Here is a 20,214-nt window from a genome sequence, read left to right on the forward strand (position 1 = left end):
ATATTTTTATGCAATTTTTTAATATATAAATTTAAAATAAACTCTCTGAAATTCAAGTTTTTGCCACATAAATTGAGACAAAAAATATATCACACGAAATTGAAACGAAAACTATTTTGCAAAGGATTATTAGGATTTGGGGGCAAGAGTTGGAAACACGTCATAAATACGTGTTAAAGTATATCTTTAGATACCTTATCTAAATCAAAAACATTAATTATTGCAATTCTAGTCCAAATTAAACAAATCAAATACTATGGGTAATCCGTAATAGTTTTTGTTTCCTTTTCAATATAAAATTACTTAAATATCCAGTGCAGCTTGTTTTACTATATATAGACACTGTTGCTTGCATAGAATCGTGTGAAGCTAGAGTTTTGCTCTGTGTCGACTCAAGAAACCTTAAACTCATCTCTAAATCTTTATTTGTAAGCTTTTTTCTCTCTGTTATCATTTGTGTTTATGCAGATTAAAATTTGAATTTTCTCCAAATTCCTTTAAAAAATGAATTTTTTTCCTTTTCTCATCATATTTTTGTGATTTTTGATTGGTTATGGGTGCAAAGTTGTGATTTTTGGATTATTCTTGTTTAGATTAATGTTAGAAGTTTCTTGAAATTGCTGGAAATTTTGAGTTTGTTTTTCTTTTTATATTTTTTATTGGGTATGAGTGTAAAGTTCTGATTTTTGGAGTGTATTTGTTTAGATTAATGTTTGAATTTTCTTGAAATTGCTGAAACATTGGAGCTTTTTCTTTTTTCTTTTTCCTTTCTTTTTCTGTATTTTTTTAATTGTGTATGGGTGCAAACTTCTGATTTTCGGAGTATTTTTTATTAGATTAAGGTTGAAAAAATGCTGAGAATTGGATTTTTTTTTTCTTTTTCTATTTCTTTTTGTAATTTTTGATTGGTAATGCATGTAAAGTTCTGATTTTTGGAGTATTTTTGTTGAGATTAAGGTTGAATTTTGTTGAAATTGCTGAGAATTGGATTTAATGGGAGTTGTGAACTCTTTGAATTGTAGATATCAGTCGACTATTGGCTAATGTTTAGTGACTAATGGGGTTGGTTTATTTTCTTGTGCATTGCAGGTTTGACAAAGATGATAGAAAGGAATCTTGGAAAATGTTTGTTGCTCCTTCTTTGTTTAAATGTTGTCTCAAATATAGTGGTATGTGAACCTCTGTTCGCGCGCCTTGGATATTTCTTTAGTATGATTTTCATGTGTGTAAATTATGAAAGAATATTTTATGAATATTCAACTCTTTCTATATATTTTTCATTATCTACATTGGTGTTATAGTCTATCGGAAACGGCCTCTTTGCCTTTCCAGGGTAGGGGTAAGGCTGCGTACATCCCACCCTCCCTAGACCCCATTTGCGGGAAGCCGGGAATACACTGGGTTTGTTGTTGTTGTTGTTATGTACATTGGTGTTATCCCAAATGCAGACCGCTGCTGCTCCACCAACTTGTCCTGCTGATATTGGTAGTGATTGTGGAGGTGATTCGGGTGAATGGGAAGGGGAGTTCTTCCCTGGAATTCCAAAAATTAAGTATGAGGTAATTGCAATACACCGGATTCACTTGTTTCTCATTAGTAACAGTAATTTAAGTAGTGAAGTTTTAGTGGATTCAAGATGTTATTTAACTGAATTTTAATTGCTAATGTTAGGGGCCATCTAGTAAGAATCCGCTTTCCTTTAAATGGTACAATGCCGAGGAGGAGATTCTTGGCAAAAAGATGAAGGTTAGTGTATCACTTGCCTTTTGGATTCATCATGAAATCAATTTTATCTATACCTACAATTTCTCTGTTAAATACAGGATTGGATGCGATTTAGCGTTGCGTTCTGGCATACGTTCCGTGGCACAGGAGCTGATCCATTTGGTGCTCCTACAAAGTTGTGGCCGTGGGAAGATGGTACCAATTCCCTGGCTATGGCCAAGAGAAGATGTGAGTTCATAGATTACTACTTTTGTTCCACTTTAGAAGCAACTCTAAGTAACTTTTGAACAGAAACGTATTTCTCATGTTATTACTTATTACAGTGAGAGCAAACTTTGAGTTCCTGGAGAAACTTGGAGTAGATAGATGGTGTTTCCATGATCGGGACATTGCTCCCGAGGGCAAAACCCTTGAGGTAAATCCTAGGAGATTGCTTCTAAATGCTAAATGGATCTACCATTTTCTCTCGTCTTTTATAAGCATTAATTTGTCTCTTTTATAAGCATTAGTTTGTCTCTTAATCGTCTTAATCCGACATTAACTCAAAATACATGGTTTGTGTTATAGGAAACAAATGCAAACTTGGATGAAGTGGTGGCTCTTGCCAAAGAGCTTCAGGTAATACTGTGTTTTTCACCTAACAGAAACTGTTTTGCGATGCTTTTTTGAATCTTATACCAGTTCTACAAGTTCATCTCATCATGTTTCTGTGAGATTCAATTATGATTTTCTGTGTTAGCAACTTAGCATGATAGGTTGACATATCTTTGAACGATTCTCTCGATGTGGATTTACAGGGAAATAAAATTCATCTTTTGTGGGGTACCGCTCAGTTGTTCCTCCAACCTCGGTACATGCATGGTGCTGCTACTAGGTATGCATTTTAGTGTAGAATTGCCTTTGATTCAGCTTCTTTATAAAAAGAGTGCTCACACTCGGGAAATGTTGAATTACAGCCCTGAATTAGGTGTATATGCATATGCTGCTGCTCAGGTCAAGAAAGCTCTGGAGGTTCGAACTTCCACTTTCCTCTTTATGTGATTTTTATTGTGAGATGTTTATATTGAAATAGGAATTGCTTGACACGGTATTTTTGCTTATTGTTTATTTTCAGGTTACACATTATCTCGGGGGAGAAAATTATGTCTTTTGGGGTGGTCGAGAAGGTTACCAGAGCCTCCTAAACACAGATATGGAAAGAGAGCTTGACCATATGGTGAGATTGCTACTTGCTTCATAAAAGTTACTAGCAAAATTCAGATGCATTAATTTCACTTTAAACATGTCTTTTTCTTGTAAACAAGTTAATGAGGAAGAACAACTAGTCTTAACCTACACCAAGATGTAATGAGGACATTTGTAAGCAACTCACTCAGAGTTTTCTTAAGAACCCATCCTCTGCCATAATCCTATCCTAAGTTGCTTGAAATTTTCACTTTCGGTGCCGCACCCATGTCGACACGATGTGGGTTTGGGTGTGGGTGTAGGATCCATACAGATCAACCGATTTTGCTTACTTTGACCAAAATCAGCAAAGAAATTCGGGACAAATACAATGAAATCAAAAGAAAGCTAGGGTGAAATTGAAGAAAATGGAATACCTTGTATAAAGAAATTTCTATGTCTGTCCTTTTCCTTTTATCTCCTTCTGGGATTCTCCTCTTGGATCAATATTTTCTCCTTCTCAGAATATCTTGTAAGTTTTCTTCGTAATGTCTCATAATGTAGACATATTTTTGTAACTCTATTTTTTAGATATTTGAATTATTTTTAGCTGAATCTCTGCACCCCTATCTGTATGCACCCCTATCTGTATCTGTATACGTACTCCCGAATCTTAAAATTGAGATCATAAAGGATCCAATTTTGAGATCTGCACCCGTATCGGACACCGGTACACGAGTCTAGTCTGAGCAGCTAAGATCCTTTCATTCTTTGTGTGCTTTGGGGGTGTTTGGGCCAATTCAACAGTGTGTGTCTACTATTATTGAGTTTCTTCGTTTTGTAAAAGATTGCTTACTGTACTGACATGATGTGGTTTCTACGTCCCAACAGGCAAGATTCATGGAAACTGCTGTTGCTTACAAAAAGAAGATTGGCTTCAATGGTATTTCCAACTTGTCCTCTTCTAATATTGTTGATTTTACTTTTCTACGGTGGAGTTTAAAACAACAGTTTAGATAAAAGTATGAAACTAACTGATTTGACATCTTGTAGGTTGTAGCCCATCATTCTTATTAGTTTGTAAATTACCCTCACTTTTGTTTTTCAATTTGATTCCAGGAACATTACTAATTGAACCAAAGCCTCAGGAGCCAACAAAACACCAGTATGTTTACTTTACATGATGCATCTTTGGAATACGATCTCCTAAACTTTTGCCTAAATTACTTATTATATCACTCTAGGTATGACTGGGATGCTGCAACATCTGCTAATTTCTTACGCAAATATGGACTTATAGGTACTTAATTCATTTGCTATTTCCTTCATAAGTGCATTCTCCAAAGAAGTAGCCGAGGAGCTTTGTTATTATGTGCATTTTAAGAGGGAAATTCTTATGTTTTTGTTTTGCATTTTCTGCAGGAGAGTTCAAATTAAACATAGAGTGCAACCATGCCACTTTGGCTGGTCATAGGTTTGTGCTTTTAATCTTTTAATAGCTCCCATTTTCATTTCAGTCTTATAAAAAAGCTGCTGGTCTGGTTGGATTTGATCTTTTTAAGTATGTCGTTACTGTTTTGCAGTTGTCATCATGAGCTTGAAACAGCAAGAATTAATGGTTTGCTTGGTAACATTGACGCAAATACTGGCGATCCCCAAGTCGGTATGTTTACATGAATATATGAGAATGCTTTTATTAAACATGTTAATGTATTCCCTTGTGGTTGCTGTAAATACCGCGAGACTTCGAGTTATAAAAGCTTCCCCCTGATGCAGGTTGGGACACAGATCAATTTTTGATGGATGTCGCTGAAGCAACACTAGTGATGCAAACCGTTATTAAAAATGTCAGTGCTTATACATTTTTTTTTTAACTACTAGAAAACTTAAAAGTTTAAATCAGTTGAAAATTCGTATTTCTTATTGTTTAACTGCTCATCTTTTTGTTTTGAACAGGGAGGATTGGCACCAGGAGGATTCAACTTTGATGCAAAACTGTTAGTTTCCTACTACTATTACTTTTTGTTTTACGGTTTGGATTTTATTATTTCCAAGGACAATATATCCGGTGTTATCCGTCATATCAGAAAATTATAGAGTTTTTATTGGAGATGATGTTTTCTATTCGTCCTAATAGGCGGAGGGAGAGCACTGATGTTGAAGACCTATTTATTGCTCACATTGCCGGTATGGACACTTTGGCCCGTGGCCTAAGAAATGCTGCCAAGCTAATTGAGGTGATATTCCTTTCTCAACTACTTCAATAGGTCAATCAACTAATATATCAAAACAATCATGCAATAATGTATCTAAGCTTTTCTTTTTGTTTACTAACAGGATGGCTCCTTGAGTGAGCTTGTTAAAAAGAGATATCAGAGTTTTGACACAGAGCTTGGTGCTGCAATTGAGGTATTGTTTTACTCTCACTTTTTTATTTTCTATTTGTTTCCCGTATTTCATTCTCTAACGCTTGCGAGCAACGTGTTATCCAACACAGGCTGGGAAGGCTGACTTTGAACTGCTCGAGAAGAAGGCGTTAGAATGGGGAGAACCTAAAGTTCCTTCTGGAAAGCAGGTAAGACCATTTTTAGCATATGGAAATCATACTTTGTGGCTATATCGTTGATTTTATATTGACATTTTGAAGACAATGGTAATGCTTACAATGTTGATGATGTTTTGGTCATAATTATCTGCAAATACTGAAATTCAGTATTTGAAATTCTGGCGAAATCTTGAACAACTTATTTGAGTAGTATTTCAAGTAAAATAATGCTTTTTCACTCGCAGAACGTCAACGCTTTTTCAAGTGAAATTAATATCCAAACACAACAACTTTCAAATATGCTTTTGAAATTTTAACATTACATGCTTTTTCTTTTTAAACTTCAACCTAATGTTATCCGAACGTCTACGTATTGTTATTCATGAGTTGATATTCGCCATGTTTCGAATGATTGACTATTTCTCTTTTAGGCTAACTTTCGAGTATATTTTTCACAATAGAATGCAATTACTAGCTTGAGTTTGTCAGTTTGATTTTATTTAAAATGTTGCAGGAACTTGCGGAGATGATTTTTCAGTCAGCATTGTAGAAAGCAGAGTTTAATATTTAGCATGGTAGTAAATAATCAGAGTAGAATGGAAAAAATGAGAAATAAAAAGGAATGGCCAAGTGTAGCACCTTGGATATTTAGTAGCTTGAGTTTTTACTTTTTCACAGTGTAATTACTAACTGTGGTTTTTCAGTTAATTTTATGGAACTGATTATGCAGAAAGTTGAATATTTACCTTGTTATACTTTCATTATGTTTTTTTTGTCTGTGCTAGTCCGCGCGTTCGGATAATATTTGAGTTGCACCTGAAAAAATTCTATTCCAACTGCAGTTGTATTTGGACATAAATTTCAGTTGGAAAAAAAAAAGGTTTGTAAGTTGAAGATTTGAGGGTGGAAATACAATTTTTACCGGAACTACTGTTTTAATATTATACGTGAAGAAGGTTATAGGTTCGAGTCGTGAAAACCTCCTCTTGTAGAAATATAGGGTAAAGCTGCATATGATAGACCCTTGTGGTCCGACTTTTTTTCGGACCTTATTTATAATGGGAGCTTAGTGCATTGGACTGCTCTTTTTTAAGTTCAATTACTAAAGTATAATGTTTGTAAATATAAATGGTCAAATTACTAACTGCAAATAAAATACTGAAATATTGTTTTGTGGTCACATATTAGTTACCTGTGAAAGAGTCTTAATCTTAAGTTATACTTCCCTCCTAGGAAGCTGTATGTATGTTGATTAGACTCATTGTTGATAATATGTAATACTCCACTATTTAGGGTAATGAAAAGGCTTGTTTTCTCTATGTTAAACAGTAATAAGTCATAGGATTGGATTTAATGACACTTTTTTGTGAAGAGCTATCATTATTAAGACTTGACTTTTTTTGTGAAAAATGGTTCACTAATCATGCAATATTAGGTGACTATATTATATAGGGGATTAGTAAAAGAGGATCTTTGGAGCAATCGATGTCACGGGTTAGAGCTGTGGAAACATCTACTAATACTTGCATTAAGGTAGACTGTCTGCATAACATCCTTGGGGTATGGCCTTTCCCCTGACCCTACATGAACGCGGGATACCTTGTACAATGAACTGTTCTTTTTTATTTATTTAGGGGATTACTAAGGAACCTACCCAATCCCACGACACGCCCATCTAAAGTGTGTATCGTCAAGCTCTGGGAATATAGAAACTCTTGGTAAGGAGCGTTTCTCCTTTAATGAGTCTTATACAACGCAAATCTAAGTTAGTCTATGGTTAATAGGAGCAGTAAAAGATCAAACCCCACCCCACTCGGCAGGGCATTCATTATTATTGCTTCATATTCTGATCTCTGACTCAAATTTGAAATATCGAGTGCATAACTCATATAACTTAAACCAAATTTAGACATAAATTATAAAAGTTCCATGTATTACTATAACTAGTATTACGAATCAATTACATCCAACACTACCTTTGGTGGCGACTTTCTGAGTCGCCACATATAAAGGCAACATACAAAACTTCTTTCGGTGGCGACTTTCTAAGGCCGCATCTGATAAAGGCGACATACTAAACTACTTTTGGTGGCGTTAATTTGGATCGCCACTGAAAAAGCGACGGTCAGCAGTACCTTTTAGTGGCGCTAATTTGGGTCGCCACTGAAAATGGCGACGTACAATAGATCGTTTGGTGGCTAAAAGGGCAATAGGACTTTTGGTGGCTACTTTTTAGTTCGCCACGAAAATAGAAACATACAATGCTACTTTAAGTGGAGAAAGTCAAAACCTTATTTGTAGTTTTAGGCAAAAGCATTGGTGTAAAGCTTCTTTCTGCTCAGCTATATATGTCATGTTAATTCATTGACGTATAGGACTTAACGAATAAAAAAATCAAGCAAGTGTGAAGCTTCTAATTTCACACTGCCTAGAGTTTCTATGTGATCTCACTTTTGATTTTTATTTGAAAATGTTGTGGCGACGGAAAGATACAATCTGTTGTGGCGACTTTTCGGGTCACCAGTGAAAATAGCGACACACAAGTATTACTTTAGTGGCGACTATCAAAAGGCGCCAATGAAAATGGCGACATAAAATAGGCATACAAATATTATCTTTTGTGGCGACTCTTTGGGGTCGCCACTGAAAACGGAAGCATACAATTATAATTGCATTACACATTCTCCAATTTGATTTGTTTTTATGTTATCCAATCTTCTATGATTGCATATTTGTGTTAACACCCGCATTTTCATGTAACTCATCTTGTGAATATATTAGACTTTAGAGACTATTATTTACTCCTCTATAACATTAACCATTCTTTAGAACACTACCCATTTCAATCATACCATTCTCCAAGAATAACGAGCATAAATATCTAAATTGTTTACGTTTTCCGTTCGATCTCACTCTTTCTTATGCAAACTAAACTCACAGTGCATAGTCTATATCACTTTTATTTATCTTAAAACCCTTATTCTCTGGAACTTGCAAGTGTATACGACAAACACAGCCAATTGCAACAAACTAGGATAGAAACGTGATTGTTGTTGCTGTATAATACCACAAGAATAATGTTGAAATCAAGACAAACGTACGAAAACAGGAAACAAAAACGAAAAGAGAGTTAAAAGCAAAACAATCTGATATCTCTTTGCAACAAATACATCTCTTTTCAAGAGAAACTGAATAGCTGTAATCTATGAAGAGAGGCAAAATAAAACATCATATTCTCATTATCTGTGATAAGTATTAACACTATATCAGAGCAGTTCACTTCAGAAACTATGACAATTAGAAAATTATCGGAGGCCGATATCTCTTCACATTATACCAAGTTCGCGTTTGTATGTCTTCAAATTTATCTGCATCTTCACCAAAATTTAGCTACCTCCGGATTTGAGTGTATTACTCAACCTACAATTTTAGAAGAATCGAGTAAGTAGGCATGAGGATAGTAGGTATATTGTGTGTGCATGAATATGAGTGTTTGTGTTCGTGTTTTCAACTCATGAAGACATTTCACAAGGAACTATAAATCCGATATGTACAACTGCAAAGCCAAAGAAGAGAAGGTGATCCAGAAAAACGTTTTGCGTAGGCTTGGATCCTGTCGTCCACTGCAAGTTTGACATATATCACTTTGTTTGCCGATCTTAGCTTATCAATTAATCTTCTCTTTTAAAGAAGGCAGCTGATGACAAATGGAAATGCTGGATACTAAATTTCTCGTAAAGCCTACCTACAAATGGTGAGAGCAAATAAACCACGTGCACTATAACGTGGACTGGACATAACAAATAAAAACTGCCAGTGGTACGAACAAGGTAGGGGGTAAGGTCTGCGTACACACTACCCTCCCTAGACCCCACGGTGTGGGATAATAGTGGGTATGTTGTTGGTACAAACAAACCAGTGTTCCGATTAATATTGGTTACATTCGTGCTATTATAACTACCATAACAGCATCAACAAGATTGAATTAGGAATATGCACTCACCAGTCCAAACCCTCAAAAAGACCCTCTCCTTTGATGGCAGAAGTCTTAAAAATAGCCCACTGCCTATTTTTAATCTTGTGCAACTCTAAGGCCTCAGTCACTGCAGCATCATCAAGTGCACCAGGAAGATCCTGTCAATAATAAAAGACTCTGAATAGCGAATGGATACATAATCTGACCAAGCCGCTAAATATCAGTCAGGATGTTAGCTGGTGTCTGTGTGCGTAAGAGAGAGAGAGAGAGAATGCAAGAGGGGGGCAAAGAAAGAACAACGATAACTGTACTTCAACCCCAAACTAGTTGGAGCCAGTTATATGAATCCCCTATTTTCAAATGCGCTCTATTTGATACTAAATACTAACGCAAACCTACAGCTTTGTAATGAAAATAACACTGCATTTACTCCAGGATCAAATGAATCAAAGCTTCTTCCTCAACTAAGTGGAAAAAGAGAAGCGAGGACACAAACCTGCTTGTTAGCATATACGAGGACAACAGCACCTTTTAACTCTTCCTCCTGGAAAAGGAAATACACATCATCAATGGTCATACTCACAAGTAACACACATCGTAAATGCCCTCACAAGTCAATAAATGGTTGGAATCAAAAAGCTCAACTAGAAATTAGAAGATGCAAAAGAAAAAAAAATGTTTGATGGCTCAGATGGCTTCCTGGAAGTATAGATCTGTGTTTCTATAATTTTTTGTAGCTCTTCCTAAAAGTTGCACCTCTGATACCCTCAAAAATGCAATTCTGCCGCTGATAGAGATTATTCCCCACTCGCTACAAAATGGCTTATTTACTGTGCAAAATTTACAGAATGAAAAAGTTAAAGCAAAAGCACGTATTGGAGCAACCTTTCCGCTTTCAAGTCCTTTGCAAAGTTCCTCCGCGAAGCTTTTGAATTGGAGGACACATGCCACTTTCAGGTCGCAGACTTACGATAACTAAAAAAACATTCTAAGATATTTGAACTTTCATCATTCAGTCTCAAACAAGTTGGCGTCGGTTATATAATCAGTTACCATGTTTCTCCATTTAAACTCATTTCAGGCCAATATTTTATAAAATAAAAATAAAAAGTACTAGAAATTCTCTATATTTTCTAATGGAATATAAATCTAAAATCTCTAACAAGGCTAAACTCCTAGAAAGCATGGACCTGAAGTAAACGTACTAACATGAATAAAACAAATTCCTAAATTATTGGTGTCACCTATATAGATCGTTTTCTTCCATTGTGTCCTATTTTTGCTAAGTCTACATGGATTCAGAGAGATTGCAAAATTTATATGAGATTTTAGGTCCACCTCGTCCCCTGTCTTTGAAAGAGCACTCAAAGAAATTATTGTCAATCAACTTGCACCGCAGAAAAGAATCTACTGCCAATCAACTTTTAGAAGAAGTCCTATTGAGAGAAAAAGTAGCAGAAGACCTCTTTAGCGCCCGATCAGATTTTGCAAGCTCGATCAAATACCAAGTTCCGGAAGAACTGATTTGAGAACCTAAAAAAGCCCTCTAACGCTGAGACTTCCCGGAGCGGAGCTTTACTCAATACTAACCCAGTTTCTTTTGATAAATTCGAAGAAATTCATTTACACGCACCAAGATAATGCTCAGAAATGGCAAGTATTTAGCATTGCTCTTCCAAAAAATTATACATCCAAACTATCTAAAGAGGAAGAGATGTTCTTTTTATACTGGGAGTATAACTGAAAGCACGAGGAATATTTGATCCCCCACGGAGGTTTTCCAACTGCATTAGACACCTTTCTATTTCTTTTCCCCCATATCATCCAAAAAGTTCATGTCGAGTTCCCCTCCTATATTTCCCTATCATACTCAATTTCTATATCACTAGGGTTTCCTCCATTTCTGGGGAGTAACTAAAATATGTCGACAACCAAATAACACCAAACTCCATAAGTCCTATGTGAATTTGCAATGAAGAAGCAAATACCTATGTACTCTCTCTTAGTTTTGCACATATAACACCATTATAAAGCTACTTTTTAGGAACTTCGTCTTCAACATACACTTGAACAATGGTTTCTCACCTCTGATATTATTCAGAGAAAAGAGACTTGCACCTGGACCTCCCCATAATATGCTATCACTGCCTCCTAAATAACACTAGAAATTTTCTTAGATGTTCCTGAATTGGTTTTCTGAAAGAAGAAAAGTTCACTTGTGCATCTCTCCAGAATAAGCCTGACACCATCTCCTCCTCTGTTTTTGGCAATTGAGTAACTAAGTGGGAGGCCTCCTTTAAGGTTTACTCCTCCAACCACATATCTAACAATAAAACATTTTGCAAATACGTTTTCTCTACCAAAAAGCTAATGTATTTCAAGAAATCACTCTTTTTGAGAAGGTGATAAATTTAATTGATCCAGTTAAGCATGTGCTGTAAAAGATATTTACAAAAAGAATAAAAAATGTATGTCCCTATCCCATTAAAGTGAAAATTTTCTTATATATACTCCCTCCGTTTCAATTTATGTGAACCTATTTCCTTTTTAGTCCGTGCCAAAAAGAATGACCACTTTCCCTATTTGGAAACAATTTACCTTTATGCAATACTTTATAGCCACACAAAATATATGTACCTCATTTTACAACACAAGTTTAAAAATCTTCTCTCTTTTCTTAAACTCCGTGCCGAGTCAATGGGTTCACATAAATTGAAACGGAGGGAGTATTATTTTTGTTGAGTTCTTTTTTATTTAGTTATTTTATTACAAGGTTCATTTTGGTATTCTTTTAAAATTGCGCTTTACTTCAATGAAGTGTGCGCTTCACTTATCCCTTCCTGCTTAAAGGTGGTGGATCGCTTTGTTGCGCTTCTCGCTTTTAACAACACAAGTCCGACGTTTCTAAACATCTTCAGGTTCCATCTTTTCAACTTCTCAACGTATTCAACTTTTATAAGTGCTATTCAATTTATGAGAAACGCAACGTCAGGAAGCTTTTGAGAAGCTTTGAATATTCAAATAAATTCTTTACATTCAAACAAATCTAATAGTATTATTTTCGATCCATGGTTATGATATTATCGGCAAATCTCTCTTTTTGCATTTCATGCTCAATGCAGCTTTGTGTTTGGGAATTATCTACTAGATCTTTGATTCATTACAAAACATTGTTTGAAAAAAAGTACAAAAGGAAGCATAGCGTTTCTTCGATTGCTTCTGTTTATTGCGGGGATGAGACTATGTATTTCGTACATTTTACTGTTTTAGCTTATTCTTCGGCTTAACTTTCTGCTTTTTAAGTTTTACAAGTTTTAAATATCTTAAAGTCAGTTCTTGGGGTATTATTGTGTGTTTCAGAATTCCTTCACTTAACAGGAAAACATTGAAAAGGACAGATGTAGCTCTTTTACAATACTAGCTGGTGTTCTGGTAAATCAAGTTTGTTTAGCTGTTATTAGAATACCAACATAAAAAGATATGGCATACTTAGCATCAAATGGTCACAATAGAACCTAATAAATTCACCAAGCAAAATATACATAAGAGCAGCGAGGAAAAGGTACCTCCAATATGGCATGGAACTCCTCTTTAGCAACCACGAGCCTATCAGTGTCACTTGAGTCAACAACGTAGATTATAGCTTGCGTATTAGGAAAATAGCATCTCCAGTATGGCCTAAGCAGCAAAAGAACCCATGAAAGGACCTTTCAAAATTTGACAAAATCACGAAATGGGAGATGAGATATACATTACGATGGCAATCAAAAGAACAGACATAGTAGGTACATAGGATCAAAAGAAGACTAGATAAACATTATGAGGCTTAAACATGCAACAAAGAGCGATTTACGAGAACCTACTGCACATATGGACCTTGTATGTCTAAAAGCCATTTAAATAGATCCGTTTTTGAGGCACTAAATCATTTAAGTTACCTCCCCTCCCTCTCCCCCTCCCCCTCCAACAAATCTCACAGAAGAAAAGGCAGGTTGGACTTGGCTTTTACTCACGCCTGAAGACATGTCAAGGTAACATAAAAAGTATGCCAAACGTGATTATCCAATTTAATATCCTAGCTTATAGCCTACAACCTGGGATTCTGACACATATTGTTCCTGTTTAGATGGACAAGCGTCTATAAATTTCCAGCAGTATGTCAATGAAAAGTAGTAGAGATTTGTGCAAAAGGTAGGGATAAAAGCATAAGCTAGCTTTGCCCTCTCAAGATTCATGAATATCAGTAGTACAACCCAAATATATAGAAACCTTCAGATGATTGTATTCAGTTGTTATCTGATTTGCCAAAGAAAAGCCCATAGATGGACCAAAGAGATCTCTTTCCCTGGTTTCCTGTCTAAACTAACAAGCAGAGACAAGATATTTTGTGGTTCTCAAAACAAAAAAATCTTTTTTCCTCAATCGATACAGTCAAGGCACTGAGACAGGATCTTCAAGGTAAAAATTATTGCATAAAGAACTCTACTGAAGCTTCTCCTAGTATGTGTAAAGGCCAAACCACTGTATAATTTTAATGCAGATCAGGAAATATACTGCATCTATATAGAACAAATCAAGTCTTGAATACATAGAACTTCAATTTTCAGCCTCATAATCCCAATTTAACTTGTTATTTGATATCTTCAGTGATGAGCCAAATCCTAGATTCCATGGAAAGAAAGAAATAATTCCCTTCACTCTAATTTTGCAATCACTCCTATATCCAGTTTTTATATATTATAATCCATCGAATCTCATCAGAGCATGGAAACTTGGAAGGTAAAGAAGTGAACCACTTATGACATTGGCCATCAAGTAAAGCACTGTAGAGATTAACTAGATGCACGCAGTATGATGATTATTTGTAAAAGAGATCAGCAGCAGACTGCATTAATCACCTCAAATACAAAAGAGATGAAGGATAGACTGATGGGCAAGACGAGTACATTAATCAATGAAGTTAACATCCACCATGCACATTAGTAGATTTTAAGATAGATATAACGAATAAAAGATATATATATTTCTTTTTAGTATAAAGTTTTGGAGCCAATTAGATGTTACCTGATACTAGTCTGACCCCCTGGATTATCATAAAAAAGAAAAAAAACATTATTAGAAGAAAGCAATATTCTTGATTCTAGATAGAGATGAAAACAAATAAAAAAGATGATATGCACAAGAAATCAACAAAGAAAATCTATCAAAAAACATCGAAACGAGTAAAGCAATAATTTTAAAGAAGAAAGGAAACAAGATGAGAGGAAATGAGAATGAGTCCTAAACCATGGTCTTTGGTATGAACAATCAGAGAAACTTGCATTATTACACTTCATTTTTTATTATGATGCCAAGGTTTACTTTAGCATTCTCTAAATGAGGTCTAACATCCCACTTTCGCTGCTTGCCTTTGAGCAGAAACAAAATTTTAGTTTTTATTTTCCATCACATTTTCCTTCACTTTCCCTGCCTAAAGCTCATCCAACCTCAACAAAGGCTTTCTATCACTTTCTAACCTTTCTATATGTTACTCTTAGTCGAAACTTACGATGAAATAGAAAAAGAAACTATTTTTTATAACTGCAGTGTCCAGGCCAACTTGGGCGCATCTCGATAGTTCCACGTGGTACCTGCTACCTCCCATCATCATAGGTACCGGGTAACTCTGTCCACCAAAGCTTGGAAATATGGGAAGAAATCACCTAATATTTTTGCCTCCATTGGGATTTGAACCTGAAACCTCATGGTTATCAATCCACTTCATCGACTAGTGGGCCACACACTTGAGTGCGATATAAAAAAAACACACTTGATGAGAAAAGCGTAAACCACACACTTGATGAGAAAAGTGTAAACCACTTGAGAATGTAGCTAAAGGAATCAGGTACTTCTTAAATTAAACTAGTTGAATAGTGAACTTGTTCAATGACCATCATCAGAAACTCTTGCAGTAAAACGAGCTAATAATTGATGATATAAAGACATGGAATATTCAACCACCGCATGAAACTGCACATGCTTTTAAGCAGCAAGCGGTGATATCACATGCTGAGAATTGCGTCTTGAGATAAATCCAAGACTGAGAATCTTTTTCCAGAGGTCAGGTTAGCCACATAGATAGTTTTATGCAAAGTGTTCTTAGAATCTTGAGTATTAAGTTTTCATTCCAACTTGTTTTTACACTCCCTTTTTGTCCAACACAATTTTTAGTGTAAAAAGACAATGACAGAGAAACCTCATTCCACTATATCTTGGGATCTTATATCCTGCCTAAAACCCAACGCAAAAAGTGAACATTTCGAGACTGACAGAGATATCAAATATAAAATTAAAAACACTCCTTCTCATAGTTCACTTCTATTAAAGAGATAATGAAGTAATTAAACGTGTGTTTTCTCTAACAGGCAACGGTCCTGGGTTCGAGTCCACCGCCACCCAGTACAAAAGAGAATCTCCACATGCTTGGCCCAAGAAATGAGTTTAGCCCGCACATAAGGGGGCGACACGAGATGTTTATTGCTTTCTTACACAATGTTAGATGTCATAATCGTGTTGTTGCCCCTTAAACAAAAAAAAATAACAGATTTATTTTTAAGGTAGAAGAGGCACTAATGTGCAAGGAAACTGCATAACATATAATGCCACAGCTATGAAGCTGGACAAGCTCTCCAATTCCTTTTTACACATTCTTCATTGTACCAAAAGAGAAGTATGTCGCTTAATAGGTTGTATAGCCTCTAATCGACTTTCTTTTTTTTTGAGAAGGAGCCTCTAAATCTATTTATCTTTGTTAATTGACTTTCTCACATGGAAATATGCTAGTTTGCAGTTTAAAGTTTCATGATATTATATTACAGTTGATCTTTTGCTAAATTGAACAATTTTTCTTTCATTTCTCCTTTTGTTTTCCTGGTTTCTTTAATTCAGAAAGGCTTGAGTTTCAGTTGAATAAGACATGCACTTTCTATGGAATATGGTGAACTCAACCCCCCCCCCCCTCCAACAAAAAAACACCCTACCTCGGAAGCCATCAGTGGTCGTTCTTCCCCACTTTGCTCCACTAGTGACTCAACACCCAACCTTATGGTTGGAGGCGAAGATCTCTCCCACTAGGTTATCCCTCCTTTGTCAAGACATGCACCTTAATTACTAAGCTTTATGATAAAAAATGCGACCAGTAACCACAAAGCTTATACGTGACTTAATTAGAGATAAATGAAATTTTTTTTACGACTTCCATGACATGATTACTTAAATTTGATTCTCAAGGCCCATGACCATACCCATTGAACATATTTAGCCACATAAAAGCATCAACGAGCACGAAATTACTGCCTTAAGCGAAAAGCTGAAAAAGATTGAACTAACTTCAGAAAACTAGCTAGAACATAAGTGACATATGAGATTAAAGCTGAGATTGAGCTCAATCAGAAAACTGGGCCGAAGAGAAGCATTTCTTTTCTAACAAAATCTAGTTAAGGTTCAGCAAAAATTTGACCAAAAGTTTCTTAAAAGCTAAACCATTCAATTACCATAACATTGACCACAAAAACTCAGAACATAGAGAACAATTAGTTTGAACTTCACTCAAGAAAATTTTCCTTTAGATCACGAAATGGCATCCAAAAATGAAGCTAAGACAAGTTGGCTGCAAAGCTCAAATAAATCAATCATCATACCTAGATCCCAAACTTGAAACTTTATATTGTTATACTGCACCGTCTCAACATTAAATCCAATTGCTGCATCGTGAAAATAGAAAAAAACATAAATCAATAAAACCATCCATTACAAAACAAAAGAGAGAGATACAAAAAGAAAAAAAAATCCTCTCTTCACTTAAAATGTGTGAGTAAATGCAATGAAGTGATAGCTCAATGATTAATGTGGAGGTTGAGGTTCAAATTCAATGGATGTATGGGTTTGCTTCCAATCTAAATCTTGATGTTCTCCTTACTAGTGTGTGTTAGGCGGTAGCAATGATTTTAAAAGCAAAAAGCACAAAAAAGGAACATGGTCCATGGGACTTGAAGTGAAAAGCGAGAATTTGAAGTGAAGGGCACAATACATGACATTAAAAACAATATTAAAAGCATATATGAATTTAGTCCTGTTACCTTACTCAAAAAAGCATATATGAATTTAGTCCTGTTACCTTACTCAAAAAAGCATATATGAATTTAGTACTATACTGATCAAATTGCAATTAAAATAACTAATTTCAGTACTCAACATGCAATAATGTTGATATTTGTCCAAGTTTTTGAAGTTGCTATTAAAAGAAGTGACTGCTTCTCGTGATTACTTTCTGCACCATTCTTTTAGCAGTCACACTTCCATAAAGTGCATAGCTTCACCCACGAAGCGATAAGCCATCCGCTCACATCACTTCATTAGTTTAAGTGACAAAGGGATAACGTTTACTAATGATACTAGGGGTGAACATTTCCAACCCGTATATGGCACATAAATTTCTGTAAATACGATTCTACCTCATCACAAAAAAAAAAGAAAAAAGATCACAAAATTGTGGCCACCATAATTTCATATTCACTAGAAAAAGGCCTAAATTTGACTTGGCATTAGTAATAATTCCTCTTCCTCCAAAATGGTCGTCCGTTTCTCTTTCAAGACTTAAAATAAGTGGTCTTTTTAACTAATATTCTTAAAAATGAAATCTTAGGTCATTGGTATAAGAAAAATGGCAACTTATTCAAACTCTTGTATAGATTTGAATATCATATTTTTTTATGAAATTTTTTTATTAAAGGTGGTAGTCGGGCGAGCTTGCCGACACCTCGACTATACCACCAAATACCTATGCACCTCGACTATTCCACCAAGTTGGTCTTGCTACCTCCATCTGCACATGTACCGGACAACTTTGCCCACCAAAGCTAAGTATTTTTTGCCTCCACTAAGATTTGAACTGAGACATCATGGATCTCCTCTCACTTTATTGACCACTAGACCACGCCCAAGTGCTAGAATATATTATTTCTTTTCAAGTAGGATTAATTTATACTTGGTTTAGTTTGAAAATTTTGGTAAGATTGATCAAAACACAAAGGGAACAAACAAATTTAGAGGAAGAGTGACATAAGTAACCATTCACTTAACTAAAAGGGATCTTTACACAAATAGCCGGCCGGATTCACTGTTTACTTTTTGTAGCTGGTATACATAGATTTATTACATGATTACACACATTATACATGGATTATACATATATTATACACTGAGTAGCCGTATGCTATTTTGGGTTTAAGCTGTTGGATGGGCGGATATTTAAGTTAATTCTTCTAACTAAAATATGAAAGAAAAGATTATGAAATAAGAAAGAATACTAACTTGGAATAGTGGAAACTACTTCACCCATCTGAAGCCGATCTGCATATTACCCCAAAACAATTAAACATCATATTAATCAATTTTTTTAAAAAAAAAAAAACAGAATCCAAATCACAAAAGGAGCAAAAGGGTATAAAGAAAAAACTAATAAATCATACAGAGAATGGTAGTTTTGCCAGCATTGTCGAGTCCAAGAACTAAGATCCGAGCTTCCTTATTCCCAAATAACGATGAAAACAATCGCGAAAACACTAATCCCATTTGCCCCCCTTTTGCTTTGCTTGCTTCTGTGTGTACAAAATCAATTAAAGATCAGATCTTGCAAAGAAAACACAATTAGCAAAATTTAAAATGTAGTGAATATTTAGACAAGAATATTGAGATACAGTAAAGGCGAAAAGGGGAAAATTCAGATTTGTGATTGAAAGTGAATTACCAGGAGAAAGCTCAAGGGTCTGCTTGGGGATTTGTTTAGTTTTGGGGTTAAGTAGCGGAGAAATAAGTGAGAATGGAATAGACATCGGTGTTTGAAAACTAAGGTTCTTTTACATACACACACACAAAAAAATAAATAAATAAATAAATAAAAAGTTATGGGAGGATTAATAATATAAGATTGTAACATATAGATTAATGGACAGTCTGATGCACAAAATATTTCGTATTCATATAAGGTCCGAGTAAGGGCCGCACTCCTAAGGGTGTGATGGAAATAGTCTACTCTAATGAAAACATTAATGGCTGCTTCCACGGCTCGAACACGTGACCCAACTTTACTGTTGCTCCAAGACTCCCCTTCGTAACATAGAGATAAATGATGGATGAATTATAATATAGAGATTATTTTTTAAATAATATTTAATATAAAATATGAATTTACTTTTTAAAAATTATTTGATACATGAGGTTATTTTGGAAATTTAATTGTTTAAAATCATGTATTATTAAATTTAGCATTCAAATTTTACTTTATATTTCACATAAGTAATAAATAGATTGTTGCATAAGTTATGCAAGTAAACTAATACTCTCTCCTGTCCACAATAAGTGACCAATTTATCTTTTTATTTTGGTCCAAAATAAGTGTCCATTTATATAATCAAGAAAAAATTTAATTTTATTTTTTTAAAATTATCCTTATGTACGTATCCCTAAAAAGTCTTTTACTCCTCACATTAACTATGCTGCAACATTTAAATTAAGGGTAGTTTAGTCACACTAACTATTTTTGTCTAGAATTTTATATTTTCTTAATGGTGTGCCCAAGACAAATTGGTCACTTATTGTGGATCGGAGAAAGTAATATTTATGCGGATAACAAAAAAGACAACTAAATGCTCGAACGTTAATGTTGAATTTTATGCCAGTTTTGAAAAAAATAACCAAAAACCCAATAACTATACTCTAAGGGGGAAGATTTGCGTCGTTTCTAAGAAAGAAAAATATTTTGAAG

General features: G+C 35.0%; 2 protein-coding genes across 2 annotated transcripts; one reads left to right on the forward strand and one right to left on the reverse strand.

The window, feature by feature from the left end:
* The first annotated feature begins 293 nt into the window (after nt 1-293).
* Nucleotides 294-6,031, forward strand: LOC104101118 (xylose isomerase). Its single transcript, XM_009608534.4, has 21 exons — nt 294-428; nt 1,090-1,169; nt 1,449-1,559; nt 1,672-1,746; nt 1,824-1,953; nt 2,049-2,140; nt 2,293-2,343; nt 2,523-2,599; nt 2,682-2,736; nt 2,840-2,941; nt 3,781-3,832; nt 4,009-4,054; nt 4,134-4,189; nt 4,312-4,363; nt 4,473-4,552; nt 4,666-4,736; nt 4,846-4,886; nt 5,027-5,126; nt 5,227-5,298; nt 5,387-5,464; nt 5,949-6,031. Exons 2-21 carry the CDS (start codon nt 1,101-1,103, stop codon nt 5,982-5,984), a joined length of 1,446 nt encoding a protein of 481 aa, XP_009606829.1. The 5' UTR covers nt 294-428; nt 1,090-1,100; the 3' UTR covers nt 5,985-6,031.
* Nucleotides 6,032-8,564: 2,533 nt separating this feature from the next.
* LOC104101116 (ADP-ribosylation factor 1) lies at nt 8,565-19,303 on the reverse strand. The gene is made up of 9 exons (XM_009608533.4): nt 19,198-19,303; nt 18,920-19,048; nt 18,762-18,800; nt 17,090-17,152; nt 14,475-14,493; nt 12,977-13,088; nt 9,907-9,954; nt 9,438-9,568; nt 8,565-8,854 (listed from the first exon to the last, which is right to left on the reverse strand). Exons 1-9 carry the CDS (start codon nt 19,280-19,282, stop codon nt 8,821-8,823), a joined length of 660 nt encoding a protein of 219 aa, XP_009606828.1. The 5' UTR covers nt 19,283-19,303; the 3' UTR covers nt 8,565-8,820.
* Between the last annotated feature and the right edge of the window lie 911 nt (nt 19,304-20,214).

Source organism: Nicotiana tomentosiformis, chromosome 11, assembly GCF_000390325.3.
Source record: "Nicotiana tomentosiformis chromosome 11, ASM39032v3, whole genome shotgun sequence".
NCBI lineage: Eukaryota > Viridiplantae > Streptophyta > Magnoliopsida > Solanales > Solanaceae > Nicotiana > Nicotiana tomentosiformis.